The sequence below is a fragment of the Octopus bimaculoides genome, chromosome 7, assembly GCF_046866305.1.
Source record: "Octopus bimaculoides isolate indiv1 chromosome 7, ASM4686630v1, whole genome shotgun sequence".
NCBI classification, from domain to species: Eukaryota; Metazoa; Mollusca; class Cephalopoda; order Octopoda; family Octopodidae; genus Octopus; species Octopus bimaculoides.
The window spans coordinates 56,209,981-56,228,116 of record NC_142934.1 but is presented as its reverse complement, the minus strand read 5'-3'; the positions used below and the strand labels follow the sequence as shown (position 1 = coordinate 56,228,116).

Below are 18,136 nucleotides of genomic sequence, written 5' to 3'. Positions count from 1 at the left end.
TAGCAGTTGAAATACCAATAACTACAAGCTAGACTAAACATCACCTAAGGTATTGAAGTACATAAACAGCTGAGGTAAGAGGTGGGGAAGAATTCAAATGCATGGAGAGCGTTTGCGAGAAACAGGGGGAGGGCAGAAGGAAAGGAAAACAATAAAGATTAAAAGAGAAAAAAAAATCCATCTCAATTAATGGCAGTGAAGTGGTGGGCAATAGAAACAAACAAGAAAACAGAAAAAAACAAACAAACAAACTAGAATATGAACAAATTCAATTCATTTATCAACATATTGAAAACTACAAAGGAACAAAAAACAAAAACAAAATCTGGCACAGCTCACATTTTACATAGGATCCTCTCTATAATAAATGAGAATAATTTTGCTATCTTTCTATCTTTCTCTCTCTAACGCACCATCGCATAATACATACATATGTACATGCAACTGCAGGTACCTGAAGCACATAGAAATTGTGCATGATGCTGAAGGGCAGAAGAAAAAAAACTGAATTAAAAAAAGATGATACACAAAAAATAAAATTAAAAAATATTAATAATGATAATAGAATACTTTGCTTTTCTTGAATAGTAAGAAAATAGCAATGAGTAAGTTTCTCGAAGAATAAAAAAAAATTGACAAGTTACAAAAGGAATAGGAAAGGAGAGAGAGAGAGGGGGGGAGAGAGAAAGAGAAAGCAAGGGGGGGAGAAGAGACAGAGTGATTTATAATGGAAAAAATAAATAAATAAAAAGTTTCAATATGTGTATAGAAACTAGATGCAGGATATTTTATTACAGATGAGAGAGAGAGTTTAGTGGCGGATTAGGGTTGACAGAGTTTTTTTTGGAATGGGGTGCAGCAATGTGGTGCCGCATGATGACAGCAAGCAGCGGTGGATGACAGTGCAGGGTGGTGGAAGAAAGTGTAGAAGGGGGTGGGGAACAGGATCGTGGCAGCAGTGGCGCAGGATTGTGTGAGGGCAGGGACTGTCAGGTTAGCGGTAGGGATTAGGTGATGGGGGAAGGGTAGGGGTAGAAAATGTAAGGTGAGTAGTGGAGGACTGTGGTGGTATTGGTGTCAGTCAGAGGGGTGCAAAGCGAGTGTAAGATGGTAGTGGGAGGAGGTGTTAAAGTGGTGCAAGATGGTGGGGGTGGGTGGGGGTAGACTGGTGGAAGAATGGTGGTGGCCCTGGCATCACGAGAAGAGACGAATAATTAAATGATGATGATGATGGTGATGATGATAATGGTGGTTTTGGTGGTGGAAGTAGAGGGCACAGTTGAGTGGCGCAGAATAGTTGTGAGTCGGGGAGAGGACAGTGATACGGGCAGGCGGCAGAATTAAGAAAGTGCTGACTGTGTCAGGCAGTGGTTGGTGCCATGCGGAGGAGGTGGTGATGGAAGCTGATGTTGGAGGCGGGGGGGGGGGGTGATTGCAAGCAAGAGAAGTAGACAACAAGCAGTTGCAGCACTAAGGAAAGAAAAGCAAAAAAACGAAGGAAATACAGAAATGAAAAAAAAAAGACTTAGAAAATGAAAAGGAAATTCATTAAATTTTAAATTATTATCATATACACCACTCTACACCACCACCCACTATACTCCACCCAACCTGCTGCTCCCATAGAAAGAAAGAAAGAAAAAAAACTCATTCATAAACATTCCTGAAGATACCTGTTCTTTGATGATGGCAAATGGAAATAAACAACTAAATATAAAATAAATAAATGAATGAATGAATGAAATAAATAAATAAATAAATAAATAAATAAATAAATAAATAAATACAAAACTCCCCGATGTTTGCCGAGGTATTCTGTATATTTTTTTCTTTTAACAACCAGTCTAACCTCTAACACTATCTAATGGAAACCAACAAGTTATTACAACAGAATAAATATGATGATGATGATGAAAATGATGATGATGATGACGGCGATGATGACGACAACAGTAATACATTTCTTTGACATCTATATTTATAAACAAGGAAATTTCAAATTTCCTCCATATAAGGCATATGGAAACTAGGTAAAGCTCAATGTAAATAAATGATCTAAGAAACTGTGAGTGTGTGTATTCTCTTATTTGTTTCAGTCGTTTGACTGCAACCATGCTGGAGCACCACCTTGAAGGGTTTTAGTCGAACAAATTGACCTCAGGATTAATTTTTTTAAAGTCTAGTACTTATTCTATCAGACTCTTTTGCCGAACTGCTAAGTTATGGGGATGTAAACATACCAACGCTAGTTGTCAAGCAGTGAAGGTGGGGAATAAACACTGGCACAAAGGCATACACACACACGCACACACACATATATATATATATGATAGGCTTCTTTCAGTTTCCATCAACCAAATCCACTTACAAGGCTTTGGTTGGCCCAGGGCTATAACAGAAGGCACTTGCCCAAGATGCCACACAGTGGGACTGAACTTGGAGTCATGTGGTTGGGAAGCAGGCTTCTTCCCACACAGCCATGCCTGCATATATATATATATATATATATATATATATATATATATATATATATATATATATATATATATATATATATAAATTATCTTTTGCTTGTTTCATTCACTGGACTGCAGCCATGCTGTAGTGTGGCCTTGAAGGGTTTCATCAAACAAACTGACATTAGCGCTTATTTTCTAAAATCTGAAGTTTATTCTATCAGCTGGCTTTGCCAACCTACTAAATTATGAGAATGTAAACTAACTGACACAAGTTGGCAGATATTAGATGGGGTAAGTCAACCTCTATAGTGACTGTTATGATAAAGTGTGCCCAGTTAAGGAAACATCCAAAACTGAGATGCTAGAATAAGACATAGTTCTCTGGTTTGAAAGATCCTCTCAAATTGTCCAATCCATGCTAATGTGGAAAGAGGACACAAAATGATGGTAATGGCACACACATGCACATCTTTTTATGATGACAGTTTTCAACTTCTTAGATGTGTAAAATTTAGCATTTTCATGGCACTGATCATGAAATTTTTCCAGGCAGTTTTAATTATCAACTGAAATGGATACTAAATAATGATCGCCATTTAATGCTCACTTTCCTATTTTTGCATGGGTTAGATTGTGATTTGTTGAAGTATGCCCTTTCTGTTGCCAACTCTCACCTGTTTCCAAGCAAAGTAATATTTCACCATAGCCTGACATGGAAGTAAACAACATTGCTTTGTTTGTATGTTGGTGATGGTCATTTACAATCATCATACGATTGCCAAACAAGTTGTCAAGCTATGTAAGTGGATTTCAGTACAGTCAGCTGTGACTTGTAAATGGGTATTGCATGTATTACATGTTAATATGTACCATGCTTTTTCTAATTGTTTTAGGTGTTTATGAGGTTGCATGCAGACAGAGACACCTTCTTGGATCCTGTTTGCCTTGGCCCAGTGGGAAGTGTCTTGCAAATTTGGACTTTGTGAATAGCTGAAGTGAAATGTCTACAGTGGTAAGGTTTGAACTAATGACCATATGGTAAACAGTTTAACAACTTAACCACACAGCAATGTCTTATATAAATAAAAACAATTACAGTGCGGGTGCAGTAGAGAGGTATTCAGAAAATTACCTCTAATACAAAATTCTAAAACAACAAAATACACATCCATCTATATACCTACACACATTTATATATACATACCAACACACACACATATATAAATAAATGAATAAATATACACATGCATGTTTATCAATATGTGTGTGTGTGTATGTAATTGAATAACTAATAAGAAGGTTGCATATAGCCAACTAGAAGTCATGTGAAAAAGGATAAAAACTAAATTCTATAAGCTAATTTGAAATGCATGTTGTTAAGCAACTAATATATTAATACCATAAGCAATTTTGAGTATGCAGTTGGCTGGATTATTTGTTAGCATTCACATATAAATGTCTTCATAGTCTTATAAAACAAAAAACATTAATTCCATTATTATTATCTTGATTATTATTATTATTATTATTATTACTGTTTTACTACTACTACAAGGTTTAACTGCAATTACAGAATAGTCTTGAGTTTGGAGAAAATTAAAAGGTATTTTTTTTTTACTAGAAATGTGGAAAAAATAAACCGCAATACACAGTATTTAGCAAATCTTAGTGCATCTGAAATGATCATTTTATGTATGTATATGTACACACACATCTATTTGTCGGTAATTTGGGATTCAAACAATTCCAGGCTACTTAGTTAGACTGGAAAAAGAGATCAAGCCATCAGTGGTTAAGCAGAGAGTTATTAAGGCAGGATTTTACAACTGGATGATGCTGCTCTTGAAAAAAAAAAAAAAAAAAATTCCAATGGTCTTTGAAAGCATAGAATGACCAGTCATAATGTCAACAGTATCACAATTTTGTTGAAGAGGTGAAAAGCATAGAATATCAACATTTCTGAAACACTCATCATCATCGTCGTTTAACATTTGCTTTCCATGCTGGCATGTGTTGGATGGTTTAACTGAGGACTGGTAAGCTAGAAGGCAGTACCAGGCTCCAATCTGATCTGGCAAGGTTTCTACAGCTGGATGCTCTTCCTAACACCAACTACTCTGAAAGTGTAATGGGTGCTTTTTATGTGCTACCGGCATGAAGGCCAATCAGGCAGTACTGGCATCGACCATGCTTGAATGGCGCTTTTTACATACCATTGGCACGGAAGCCAGTTAGGCGGTACTGACAGCAATGCATGCTCGAATGGTACTTTTTACATGCCATGTTAATATTATTAAAATTACTACTAAGGCAGTGAGCTGGCAGAATCGTTAGCAAGCTGGGCAAAATGCTTAGCAGTATTTCATCTGTCTTTGCATTCCAAGTTCAAATTCTGCCATGGTTGACTTTGCCTTTCATCCTTTCAGTGTCAATAAAATAAGTACCAGTTAAGCACTGGGGTTGATGTAATCACCTTACCTCTCCCCCAAAACTGCTGGCTTTGTGCCAAAGTTTGAAATCAATAATACTAACATTATTACTAAGGCAGCAATGTGGCAGAATAGTTAGCATTCTGGGCAAAATGCTTAGCAGTATTTTGTCTGTCTTTATTTTCTAAGTTCAAATTCCACCAAGGTCGACTTTGCCTTTCATCCTTTCAAGGTTGATAAATTAAGTACAAATGAAACACAGGGGGGTCAATGTAATGAACTAGTTCCTTCCCCCAAGATTTCAGGCCTTGTGCCTATAACAGAAAGGATTATTAATATTATTACTACTATCATTTCTAAGAATTGGCTGGAATAATAATATGCTCGACAAAAAAGACATGAAATTGATTCTAACCTGATGTTATTGTAGACATAAAACCAAAAAGTACCACATTATGTGTCTTGTGGTGTTTAGCTATATTGCTTCACACTTAGAATTCAAATCTCAATAGGCTGAAATTTACAATTCACTCTTCTGAATCTGTTGGGATCAATCTCATCTCACTTTATTCCCCTTCCTGCTCAATATATTAGCTTAATGCCAAAAATATCAATCATTGACATTTGGTCAAAGCACTTCAAGTTCTCAGAACAATTTCATCTTGTCTTTATGTTCTGAGTTCAAATTCCACTAAGGTTGGTTTTGTCTTTCATCCTTTTGTGGGTTGATAAAATAAGTACCAGTCAAGTATTGAGGACAATGTAATAGACTAGCCCCCTTCCCTCAAATACTGCTGGCCCTGTGCCAAAATTTGAAACCATTGTTGTTATGATAGTGGAAATGGTTTAGACGACAAAGTTCTAGACTAGAAATGTGACACCATCTAGTGTACACAGTACCTAGAGTTGAATCAATTTACTCTACTTCTCCTCCCTTTCTAGATGCTGCTTTTGTTCTGAAAGAAATCACTATTATAATTATCATCATCATCATTATTATTATTATAATTATTACTGTCGTTCTTCCAATATTTTTGTGGGCGTGTATATTTTTGAGTGCATGAGCATCATGGATGTCTTAAATCACATCTCTAGGCTATTATTCATGCAGTAATCTGAAGTAAATTGGTGTGATGAGAGTACTCTGGAATTGTTGTTACAATAAATAACATGTAAACAGCTTCGCATAATAAAAGTTCAAAGCGATTAGGGGCCCACCCACTCTAACTGTTAATTAGTACAACATCCAGACAAAGGTGAACATTTCTGTGAAGCAAATAAACAACAATAAAAGTAACAGCATTTAAAAAAAAATTTTTAAACATAAACATTATTAGACATCATTTATTATTATTATTATTATTATATTTTGGTCAGTCAGTCAAGTGGAACAAGCAATAAACTGAGCTACATGAAATGGAAAGAAAGATTATGAAGCAGGTAGTATAGATGGTGGTAGTGTTATGAGAAATACAACAGAACAATTGAGACATGGTTAAAGAATTATATGAAGTTAAGGACATCTGAACTTAAGAGGGAAAGAGAGAGAAGAGAGGGACAAGAAGAGAGAGGAGAGAAAGAGAGAGAAGAGAGGGACAAGAAGAGAGAGGAGAGAAAGAGAGAGAGAAAGCAAGACTGAGACAAAGAGAAGAGAGAATGTCAGAAAGAGAGAGACAGCAACAGAAAATGAAAGGAAAATGCCGTTTATAGTAGTTTCATTTCCATGAATCAAGGTTTCCTTGCTTTATTTAGAATCACTAAGATGTGAGATGAATGAGATTTAAATATGAGTATGTGTGGGTGGGTGTAAGAACGGACTTTTCTCAATTGCTTAATCAGCATTCTAAAGGCAGATTTTTTTTGTTATTTTGCAACAATTTAGCAACTACAGGCATCTCCCTGTATTATGGAAGTGGTGTGTCCCGGCAAATGGAATTCTATAACGCAAAACATATTTTCCCCATCGACTCTCGATATTCATGGACTTTGATCTAACATGGAAATCGATGGCAAAATAGGCTTTGAATTATGGAATTCCGTGCGGGGAATACAGGATCTTTTAGAGAGGTTTGCTACCTTTTTTGTCTTCTTGCATAGACCTAAATTGACCAAAGCCTAGAAGTGCAGTCATGGTTGTGTGGTTTAGAAATCTGCTTCACAACTATGTGATCTCAGGTTCAGTCCCACCTTTGGCAAGTATCGACCAAAGCCTAGAGGGTGGGTCAGGTAAGAAAAAAAAAATAAAAGAAGCTTGTCATATATGTACCTCTCTCTCTCTTTCTATATGTGTGTGTGTGTGTGTGTGTGTGTGTGTGTGTGTGTGTATACACACACACATGGATGAATAAGGGTATAAGGTAGTGAGCTGGCAGAATTGTTAGCAGGCTGGACAAAATGTCTAACAGCATTTCTTCCAACTCTTTACGTTTGGAGTTCAAATGCCACCAAGGTTGATTCTGCTTCTTTTTTTTTTTTTTTTAAATTAAGAGAGCTTTTATTTCACACAACTTCAAAGAGATGAAGTGAAAAGATGATTTAACAGATGTGACAACCACGTCACACCTAGCATGCAACTTCTGAATAATGCAAATCTAAACGAACACACTGACATATACATGATGAGCTGCTTTCAGTTTCCATCTATGAAATTCACTCACAAGATTTCAGTCAGTCCAAACATTATAGCAAAGGGTTCCATGCAGAGGTACTGAACCTAAAACCTCATGGATAGAAAGCAAACTTTTTCACCACACAGCTATGCTTGTGCCTGACATATACATTTTTTGAAAAGTGTCTTAATCCATTGTTTGTTATTTGGCATAAGTTGGTAAAGGGATGAGAATCAAATAGGAACACAGTCAATCTGAAACTTGCACTCTTTCTTACAATTCACTTAAGCCAGACTAAGTGCTTTTATAACAGAATAAAATGCTGAAGGTAAAGTTATAAAAACCATACCACTAATAATGTATTGTGTCTACTAGTGCATGGCATATTGCTTCTCTCATTTGGATTACATCCTGTTCACATACAAGAGATCAGAGCAATGTTTTGAGCAGAGAGATTAAATTGGCAAACAACAAATGGATTACTGCATATGACCACAGCCTGTCAGAAAACCAGTGAGTGACTGAAGGTCATGGGTCTAGCAAAAGACTTGAATCAAAACCATTATCGACTCAACAAATATATTAAGTAAGATCCTTTAATGGGTTAAATGAATAAGGATGAAGAACTACTGGGGATACAGACATAAGACTATGATGCATGTCAACTATCTACTGATAGTTGGTTGACTCCAACTATCAGCAAATGATATTGTTGAGGAAAATATAAAAAAAAAATAAACAAATAAAAACTAATCAACTTATCAATGTACATACTTTATCAACTTCACTACTGACAAACAACAACTTGGGGAAAATAACTGATTAATAATTTCTTGAAAGTATCAATACTTTTAGAATATCTAAATTTCTACAACTGTTCAACTGATGGAAATTGCATAGAAAATGAGTGAGAATGTATTTATACACATTTTGGCATTATGCAACTTTTCTGTGTTCTTTGATTAGGTTACATACTTTACATGTGGACTAAAGAATGTGCTAAGATAGGTTGAAGGTTTACCAGGACCCAAGATAAGGGGCAGGTTGGGGGAAGTGCACAGTAGTGCCAGTAGGTATTAGTGAGAGAGAATGTGATAAGGGTTGAGATGAAGTGCTAAGGGTTGAGATGAAGTTATATATAGAGGAGATAAAATGATGTGTGGAAGAAAGGTAAGTGGGTAATAGGAAGAAAAAGGAAAAGTAGTTACAGGGAATTAATGAGAAAGAGTCAGAGTGATAAGGGCAGTGAGAAGGATTGAGCTGAAGGAGATGCAATGCTATTCTTATATCATAAATGGGTAGGTACAGATACGCTAATGATGAGAAGGACCAGAGCATATCCTCAAAAATAATATGTCCAAGAAAATTTAAAAACAAGAGGGAAAAGTCTATTCAATATGTTTAGAGTTTGACAAACATTATGTAAAAGATTTGGGGGGCCAGAGTAACTACTGAATTTCCTCTTCAAAATAAACAAATAAAAAGTGTAGATGAGGATGTGTGCTTATATGTGAGGAGGGGGGGAGAGAGAGAGAGAGAGAAAGAAAGAGACAGATAAAAAAACAAAAATAAAGAGAGAGCACAAAATATGTATACTTGCTAGGCTCCTTACTAATGCCAAAGATGCATTAACATACAGCTACATGTAATAAATCACAAGGAATATTTCAAACACTCACATCAATTCAAGTACTGGGAAATAATTCTTATCACCAACGAGTCTAATATTCAGTTGAAATTTATCGCCTCTTGAGACAGAACTAGAGAGATGGTAGAGAAGAAGCTAAACTATTTTATTTGTCTTATTATGCAACCCAAACATTTCGAGTTATCTGAATAAAATTTCAAGAACATTCCAAAAGTACCCAATTAACAAATGAGGAAATATACAACACAATAGATTTAACTATTTTATCCTTGAATCTAAATTATAATTACCAACAGGTTAAACCTATGGAACAGAATATAACCAACCAGTTAGTAATGATAGTATTAATTAATGATGCTGAAATATGCTGATAGATTCACATAAAATTGATGAAACTGAGATAAATTTGATATCCTCTATGAGCTAACAAGTGGTGCTGGTGAGTTTTACAGCTAATAATCAAAGCTAAATATATCAATCAAGATGGCTGACTATGGCATATTTTAATTAATTCGGGATTATTATTTATGGAAGCCTGATTTGGCAAATTTTAAAGCTAAGAGGTTAAACAAGGTTTACTAACTTCCAATAAACTAAAATTTTGACTGACGAACTGTGAACATCAGTGATGAGTTTTCATGCAGGTTAAATGATCGATAAGCTGCTGAGTTAACACATGCACAGATTTCATGCACAGATTCCATGCCAACTTTAAAGAAATATTATACCTAGACCATTTAGAATGTACTATATGACGTTGAGGAGCATAAAATGTGGAACAAGGGCCTGGATTCTGTCTGTGAGGAGGTACTATGGTCATGGAAGTTGCAGCCTTGGGGTTTCCAAGAATTTGCTTAGATTTTAAGCTTTGAGGAATGGGGTGATTTGGAAGATGGTAAATATTTGACCTGGTTGGCGTCACTGATCCTGCTCGGTTGGATGCCATCTGTGGACGGGGAGAGCTCCGACTGTCTGGAGCCATAAGTTCCATGCCTCTAACACGAGCAGTGTACCGATTATATCCATCATCTAAATGTTCTTGTGGAAGCGAAGAAATTGAACTCCTGGCAGCTTGTGGTAATTCTGGAGGATTTATTACTTTTCTTGGAGCCTGCAAAAAGAAAATATAGTTTAGAATACATACATACACACACACATACGTGTGTGTATATATACACATACTTATATAAAATTTATGTAAATAATGGTCTAGTGTCTATGAGGCTGTTTACATTCCTCGCTGCAAACAGCAACTTAGTTGACATTCTTCTGACAATAAATCATCCAGTAGCTTCGCAATTTCAAATTTTGAATATATCCCCACAACTGGACATGTTTCCATGGAAGACTGGAAACAACTGGTAAAGCTTGTGTGATGGCAACACACACCTACAACTATTATGTGATAACAAAATAAGGAGGCAATCACAGACACACACACGGCTCTTGTCATCCTAGAGCTATGGTAGAAGACACTTGCTGAAGGTGCCAAGCAGTGGGACTGAACTCCCAATCACATGGGTGGGAAGCAAATCACACAGCTATGCTTGCAACCATTCAATAAATATCTTCAAGTCTTCTTTTCTATTCTATTCTTTTTATCTCTCTCTCTCTTTTTGTGTTTTCCAGTTTACTGAATCTTGAGAAAGAGGCAAGGTCCATGAGCTTTGCAAACCCTTCAAAACAAGAAAAACCAAAGCCATTAATGTTCTTTTCGAACTATTGCAACTGAATATCTGCAGGGGAAGGCATGAGCAGCGAGTGTTCCAGAAAAACATTGTTTGAAGAAGGAAGAACTAGGCACAGTGGTTAGTGCTGGAAGGTGGGCACAACAAGGATGATAAGAGCAAGAGAGATGTGTTGATTGTGATGAACTTGTAAGGCAGTGAGCTGGCAGAAATGTTAGCATGCCGGGCGAAATGCATAGCGGTATTTTGTCTGTCTTTACGTTTTGCATTCAAATTCCGCTGAGGTTGACTTTGCCTTTCATCCTTTTGGGATCGATAAATTAAGCACCAGTTGCGTACTGGAGTCGATCTTATTGACTCCCTGCTCCCAAACATTTGGGCCTTGTGCCTAGAGTAGAAAAGGATTGTGATGAACTTGTGATGAATAGACGCAATATGCAAATAATATCTGTGTCAACAACATTGTTGAATTGTTAGGTAACCTATTCACCCAACAAAATAAAATATAATTCAACCAACCTTTTGTTTTTCTTTTTTTTTTTTTTGAGGAGGTGGGGTTATGTACAAGGGTGATGCTGAAAAGTTCCTGGCTTTTGGTAAAAGAAAATAGAGGAGGATCAGTTAATTATGATTTTATCTAACATATTCCCCTCTCAGATTCGCACACTAATTGCAGTGGTGCTTCAGTTTTTCTAAGCCCTGTGAAAGAACTTAGAAGGGTAGGTCGCCAACCAGGCCTTTTGCAATACCCTTAAAACCAGGAACTTTTCAGTACCCCTTCATACATAAGTGAACTGAGATATATAACCCTAGTGTTTATCACATGAAGCATTTCTATAGTTATTGGCTATCTAAGAACTGAAAAATGGGAAGCTTTTCTGTGCTACCACTCCAGTTATCTAAAAATCTGCAAAATATTCATAGAATATGTATAATCACAAGTATTGAAGAATGGAGTTAGCAAATCATTGTGGTACATTGTTTACGTATATGTATGTATATCTATACATATGCGTGCATGTGTGTCTTTGTGTAGGTGCTGGTTCTATGTAGAAAGCACCCACTATGTAAAGTGGTTGGTATTAGGAAGGGTGACCAGCTATAGAAACCCTGCCAGAAAAGATGACTAGAGCCTGGTGCAGCCCTCCACCTTGCTAGCTCTTGTCAAACCATCCAACTCAAAATGGAAAATAGACATTCAATGATGATGATATTCACACACACACTCATAAATTATGTATATACTGAATAAGAGAGGCAGCTACAATAAAAGAGGGAGTCTAACAGCTGACCACCACCCATGTCCATCTAGCTGATTACAGTAGTTCATAAAGAACAGTTTCATGGATTGGACCATAATAATAGCACTTGTTTGTTTTTTTAATTCTCTTTAAAACACTTCAATTTCCTTTTAATAGAAAGACTATTTAGTTGCAATGATATGAAATAATTGGTGTCATTAATAGTACTATAAACAACACCCAAAGTGTTTTTATATTGATTAGACATAACCCTATTGGTTATCATTAATGTTGACAATCATAATTGATTATTTGCCTGTTTCTTCCCGCTTATAATCTGAATTATAATTTCATTTACTTCTGTACAACAACAAAACATGAAACAAGAATAAGCAAAAGTATAACAACGCTGTTTTGGTTAAGCAATTACGCATAAAGACCTTAGTATTTTAACAACTTAAACTGGTTTTGCTCTTCTGAACATCTGTATTTTGTCTCATTATTAAGTTTCAATTTTGTCCTTCCATTTCAGAATAAGCACTTTCACCCAGAGAATTATATACTTGATGTAATCTTGATTTTAATTGCTTTTAACCTTTTCATTCTTCTCAACAATCATAAAATTGATATAATTTAGTTACATGATAGTATCTGAATTTGAAAAGCTGTTTAATCTCTGTAAGCATGACTACAACATAAACATAATAAAATAGAGCTAATCAAAAGAACAGTGCAATCTTGTATTTCATGTAATAATTTTAACCTTTTAGCATTCAGATTCCTCTGTCAAATGTAATTCTTATTTATTAACATTGTTTGCAATTATTCATGCATTCAACATTTTGATGATGTGGTTGTTTATATTTTTAGAATGACGTTGTAGGGTAGGTGTGAGAGATTGGATGCAGCTGATATGGTTAAAGGGTTAAATAAAATCAACATAATGGGGGGAAAATAAAAGGTGAGCATTTTACCTGTGTTGGGGCAGCTCTTGCCTTGTATACACCAGCATTTTGGAGTGATAAGTGTGAAGAAGCAAGTGAATGGTCACTGTATTGGTCAAAAGATGCATTGCTAGGCATATTTGCTAAGGTCGGAGCAACAGTAGCGTAATACTGGTCAGGGTTATCTGAATGCGTGTCGGCTTCATAACCATAATCCATTTCCCTGTAATGAAAATAAAAAGTATAAGATTTATATTTTTATACACACAACACACACATGGCTCTTATAGAGATATCAGATGGCTAGTTATGAGAGAATTGGAAATCCATAAATTATTGAGCAAATAAATTTGTAGAATGACAGCAGAAATCATGCCTATTACAAGATGAGCCAGTTGGTGCCAAGAAAAATGCACTTGTGTTGGTGCTATGTAAATGCACCCATGCTGGTGGCACATAAAAAACACCCAGCGCACACTGTAAAATGGTTGTTGTTAAGAAGGGCATCCAGCCATAGAAAACATGCCGAAACAGACAATTGGAGTTTGGACAGCTCCTGTCAAACTGTGCAATCCATGCCAGCATGGAAAACAGACATTAAATGATGATGACCATCATCATTATCATACTGCCTTAGAGTGTTTTAACTGTGCATGATGGCACAATATGATAATTTTGGTATAAACTAGAAGTCCCAGTCAAAGATACCAAAGCAGGATCAACAAGCTAGATTGCAGAGAGCTAAACAATGAGAACACAATATGAATTACTGCATTAGAGCAGGACTTTATAAATTTCTAGTTTGCTTCAAGTATCTACAATGTAGTGTTTGTGATACAATAATGTAATACATTATTTATTTGCAGTTATGAGAAATGAATGAGTGACATTTAAAACAAAACAAAAAAATGCAAGTAACACCCTCACATGTTTAGCTTCCAAAAATGTATGTAAGTGTGTGTGTCCTTGTTTTTAGATCACAGAATAGTTATAAAATGTCTATTGATTGAATTCATGGGTAAATGTTTCAGTACAAGAATAGACAAATATTTCAATAAGCTCAGTATCATCATCATTGTTTTAATGACCACTATTCTGTGCTTGCAGATGGACTTCATTGAGGCAGATTTTCATGGTCAGATGCCCTCCTTGCCACCAATCCTCATCTATTTCCAAGCAAGGTAATATTCCCCTGTGGCCAGACAGGTTTCCATGTAAGGTTACAAACAAGGCACCCTGCTTGTATGATGGTAATGTTCTCATTTATAACCATTCTGTCATGTCAAGACAAGGAAACACAACACCTACATACACATGAGTGTACACACACACACACACACACACATGTATAGTACCTTGGTCAGTTGGTCTTTTACTAGAGCCCCAGGCTAACTAAAGGCTTCTAAGTAGAAACAGAAAGAAGACTATTGTATGCGTGTGCATGTGTGTATGTATATTTGTACTTCCTCATCTTGACATTGTGCAATTATTGTTAACAAGTGTCACCGTCATAAAGGCCATGATATTTGCTTTCAATCTTCTGTGAAAACATCTGTCATGGGAAAATAATAACTTGCTTGGAAACAAGTGAGGGTTGGCAACAACAAAGGGCATCTGGCCGAAAGAGAATCTACCTCAATGAATTTTGCCTGACTCATGGAAGAGTGAATGTTAAAATGATGACGATGACAATATGATGATATAAACTATCAAACCAATACATTTTTAATGTTATCCTTAATGTAAGTGTTAAGAACAATACGATAATTCACTTTATGACAATCAGCTAATTCAATACCCAAAATTTCTGCTGAAATACATTATTCTTCATCATCATCTTAATATCTACTTTCCATACTAGTGACATTTGCTTACAACTAACACATGATGTAAAGGAAACACACACAAATGTGTGTGTGTGTGTGTGTGTGTGTGTGTGCATATATATATATATATATATATATATATATATATAACTAAGGCATTGCGATACTAATAACCTGGTGTAGAACTCAATATACATATGCTTCAGAATGAAGTGTTAGTCAAGTACAGAATGGTAATAAGAAAATGAGAAGACAAAGGAATAAACGATTATTCTATGAACTTCATTAGTTTACAGCTGTTGCAGAAACAGCTGTAAACTAATGAAGTTCATATAAGGTGCAGTGGACTCAGTTGAGATCTTGAGTGATACCTTATGACTTCATCAGAGCCCCGAACATGGAACCTCCAATGAGGCTATAAGGTGTTATTCAAGCACCCAACTATGAGTCCACTGCATCTTAGGAGAAACAACTGTAAGCTAATGAAGTTCATAAGATAATCATTTATTCCTTTGTCTTTTATTTATATATGTAAATGTCGAATGACAAGAATCAGTGCTCAACACTGCATTGGTGGATAAAATTTCTTTATTTGTGTATTAAGGCTACCAGAGGCTTCATGTTAAGAAAAATATCTTAATATCTTAATTTTTCAAGCTGATCACATGGAAGAATTGCGTTCGTTTATTTGTGTATATATACACACACACACATATATATATATACACAAACAGAAGATGGGCTTCTTTCAGTTTCCATTTACCAAATCCATGCACAAGTTTTTGGTCAACCTAGGGATACAGTAGAAGGTTCTTGCCTAAGCTGCCACACAGTGGAATTGAAAAACAAACTTCTTACCACACACCACACCTGCACCTATCTTTGTTTTGATTGATTCACAAAATAATAAAACATTTAGTAAAATAACTGCCATATTAAGCTGATGCTTGGAACATAAATTAACAACATGGAATTTTGATGGCAGGTTTTAAATCTTGATTACTCTAAAACATGAAATTTCTATCACAAAACTAGCAGAGACAGGCTCAGGCAGGTTGGTATATCAAAAGGTTTGAAATATATCTGTGAGGACTCAAAACATTAGCTTAGAATTAATAAATAATTTTTATGTTATGAAAATCAAATTAAATAGCTTTAAATTAAAAAAAAAACAAAAAACAAACAATCTGTTTGTTAAACAGTCCTGAAACAAGTTTCAGAAGCAGTTAGATAAAAATAGAAGGGGAATAAAAAATTAAATAGAAAACTATTCTAAAAAATAGTTCAAAGAAAAGTGGTAATGGAATGAGAATATTGGTAACATCAATTCTGATGATGATTTTATCTGTGCATGGAAGTGGAATTACAAAGAATACACACTGATATTCCTTTATAGGATGACAAGGTGTTTTAAGAAAATTTAGATAGACGATAAATTAAATTTATACTTTGGTGATACAGATTGAATCAAATGAAAATCTTGAGAAATGAAACATTTACACACAATAAAAAAACAACCTTTTAGAGAATGTTTTTCAAAGTATTTGTAGAAGGAAAGAAAAAAATCCCATTATAATCAAAGGTTTAGGTATGACTGTACTTAAGAAGCTGGCTTCACAGCATTATGACATATGGTTCAGTCCTACTGTAGAGTATCTTTGGGAAATGTCTTGAAGCTTGGGACTGAGTAGTGCCTTGTGACTAATTTTTGATGGACAGATACTGTGTGGAAGCCTGTCACTTCAACACACACACACAGAACAAAAATGCATATTTTAAATTTTATTCAACTACATTCAACTAACAGTTTCAATGTGGTTCCCACCAATTAGTGACTGGTCTGAGGCGAAGGTAAATGATTTAGCCAAGATTCCATGTAGAGAGCTGGTACCAAGAACTTCAAGTTTACAATGCAAACTCCTAAATCATTTGGCATAAATATTAGCATCATTTAACATCTGATCCCCATGCTGGTATTGATTGGACTGTGTGTGTGTGTGTGTGTGTGTGTGTGTGTATGTGAGACAGAGAATAAAAAGCAGAAAAGCATAAATTTCACATACAGTCCATAATTTGGTTGTACTCTCTCTTTCTCTCATACACACATACACCTGTGTACGTTTGTGTTGTGTTTTGGTTTACTAGTACAGACACTGTTGAATCACATTCTCTATGTCAACACTATGACTCAGTACTATTCAATAAATCGTTTGCAACAAACAAAGCTCAACAAAAGGAGACTGATAAGATTGATCAAGACTCCTGGAAGTGATGCCCCAGCTTGGCCACAGTCCAATGACAAACCAGAAAAAGAAAAAAAGAATAAAGTTACCACCAATAAACTAAACTATTATACTAGACAGTTTTCAATAATTTGATTGGTTGACATAACTGTCGAAAATATAAAAAACCAAATCAATGGGATATTTTGATGTAGGACCTGAAGCAAGGTCTTTTGTAAGACTAGACGACTGCTAAATTTAACATATTTACTAGCTTTAGTTTAACAAACATTGGTTCAATGGTCTTAATAATTTTGATATAGGACCTGAAGCAATTTCTTTCGTAGACTAAATGACTACTAAATTTAACATATTTATGAATTTCAATTTGACAGTCACAGTAATTGTGAGACTAAACAATCAAAACATTATGTTTTCAATTTTAAATTAGGTGCAAGTATGGCTGATAATGTGGTTTTGGGTTCAATCCAACAGTGTGGCACTTTGGGCAAGTGTCTTCTACTATAGTCCCAGGCTGACCAGAAACACGTATATGGATTTGGTAGACAAATACTGAAAGAAGCCTGTTGCATATGTATGTATTATCATACAACAATTGTAAACAAAGGTCACTGACCTATACGTAGTGTCCTTTGTTTTTAGTCTTGTATGAAAACAAGTCCAACCATGGGGAAATATTACTTAGCTTGGAAACAGGTGATAATTGACAACAAGAAGAGCATCCAGCCTCAGAAAATCTACCACAACAAATTGTCTGACCCACACAAGCATGGAAAATGTGGACATTAAAAGATGAAGATGATGCAGACAAAAGGCCAATTTATACAGGAAACAAATTAAGCAACCAACCACAACATGTGTATTATTGCTATTTATAGGCCCCAGAAGAAAAATTGTACGACAAAATCTAGTGTGGCATGATTTGAATGGAGAAAGAAGAGAGAAACAAAACTGAATACTTCAAGACATTTTAGTCTGACAGATTTAACTATTTCTGCCAAATTGTCACCTTCAAAATAAATATTGGCAACCATCACCAATTCAATGTA

At 35.5% G+C, this 18,136-nt stretch overlaps 1 protein-coding gene across 8 annotated transcripts in view; it reads right to left on the bottom strand.

The window, feature by feature from the left end:
* The window catches only part of LOC106881306 (splicing regulator ARVCF), a 339,837-nt gene that overhangs the window by 116,883 nt on the left and 204,818 nt on the right, over nucleotides 1-18,136 (bottom strand). For 6 of the 8 annotated variants that reach the window (XR_016242633.1, XM_089355327.1, XM_089355331.1 and 3 more), the window contains 2 exons: nucleotides 13,049-13,241; nucleotides 9,874-10,256 (listed from right to left, as the gene is read on the bottom strand). Coding sequence is in view for 7 of the 8 variants with exons in the window: in XM_089355327.1 (XP_089211453.1) it covers nucleotides 9,874-10,256; nucleotides 13,049-13,241 (576 nt within the window). In the remaining variant the exon portion in view is untranslated. The remainder of the gene's footprint in view (nucleotides 1-9,873; nucleotides 10,257-13,048; nucleotides 13,242-18,136) is intronic. The other 2 variants (XM_089355329.1, XM_052969696.2) reach the window with 1 other exon arrangement.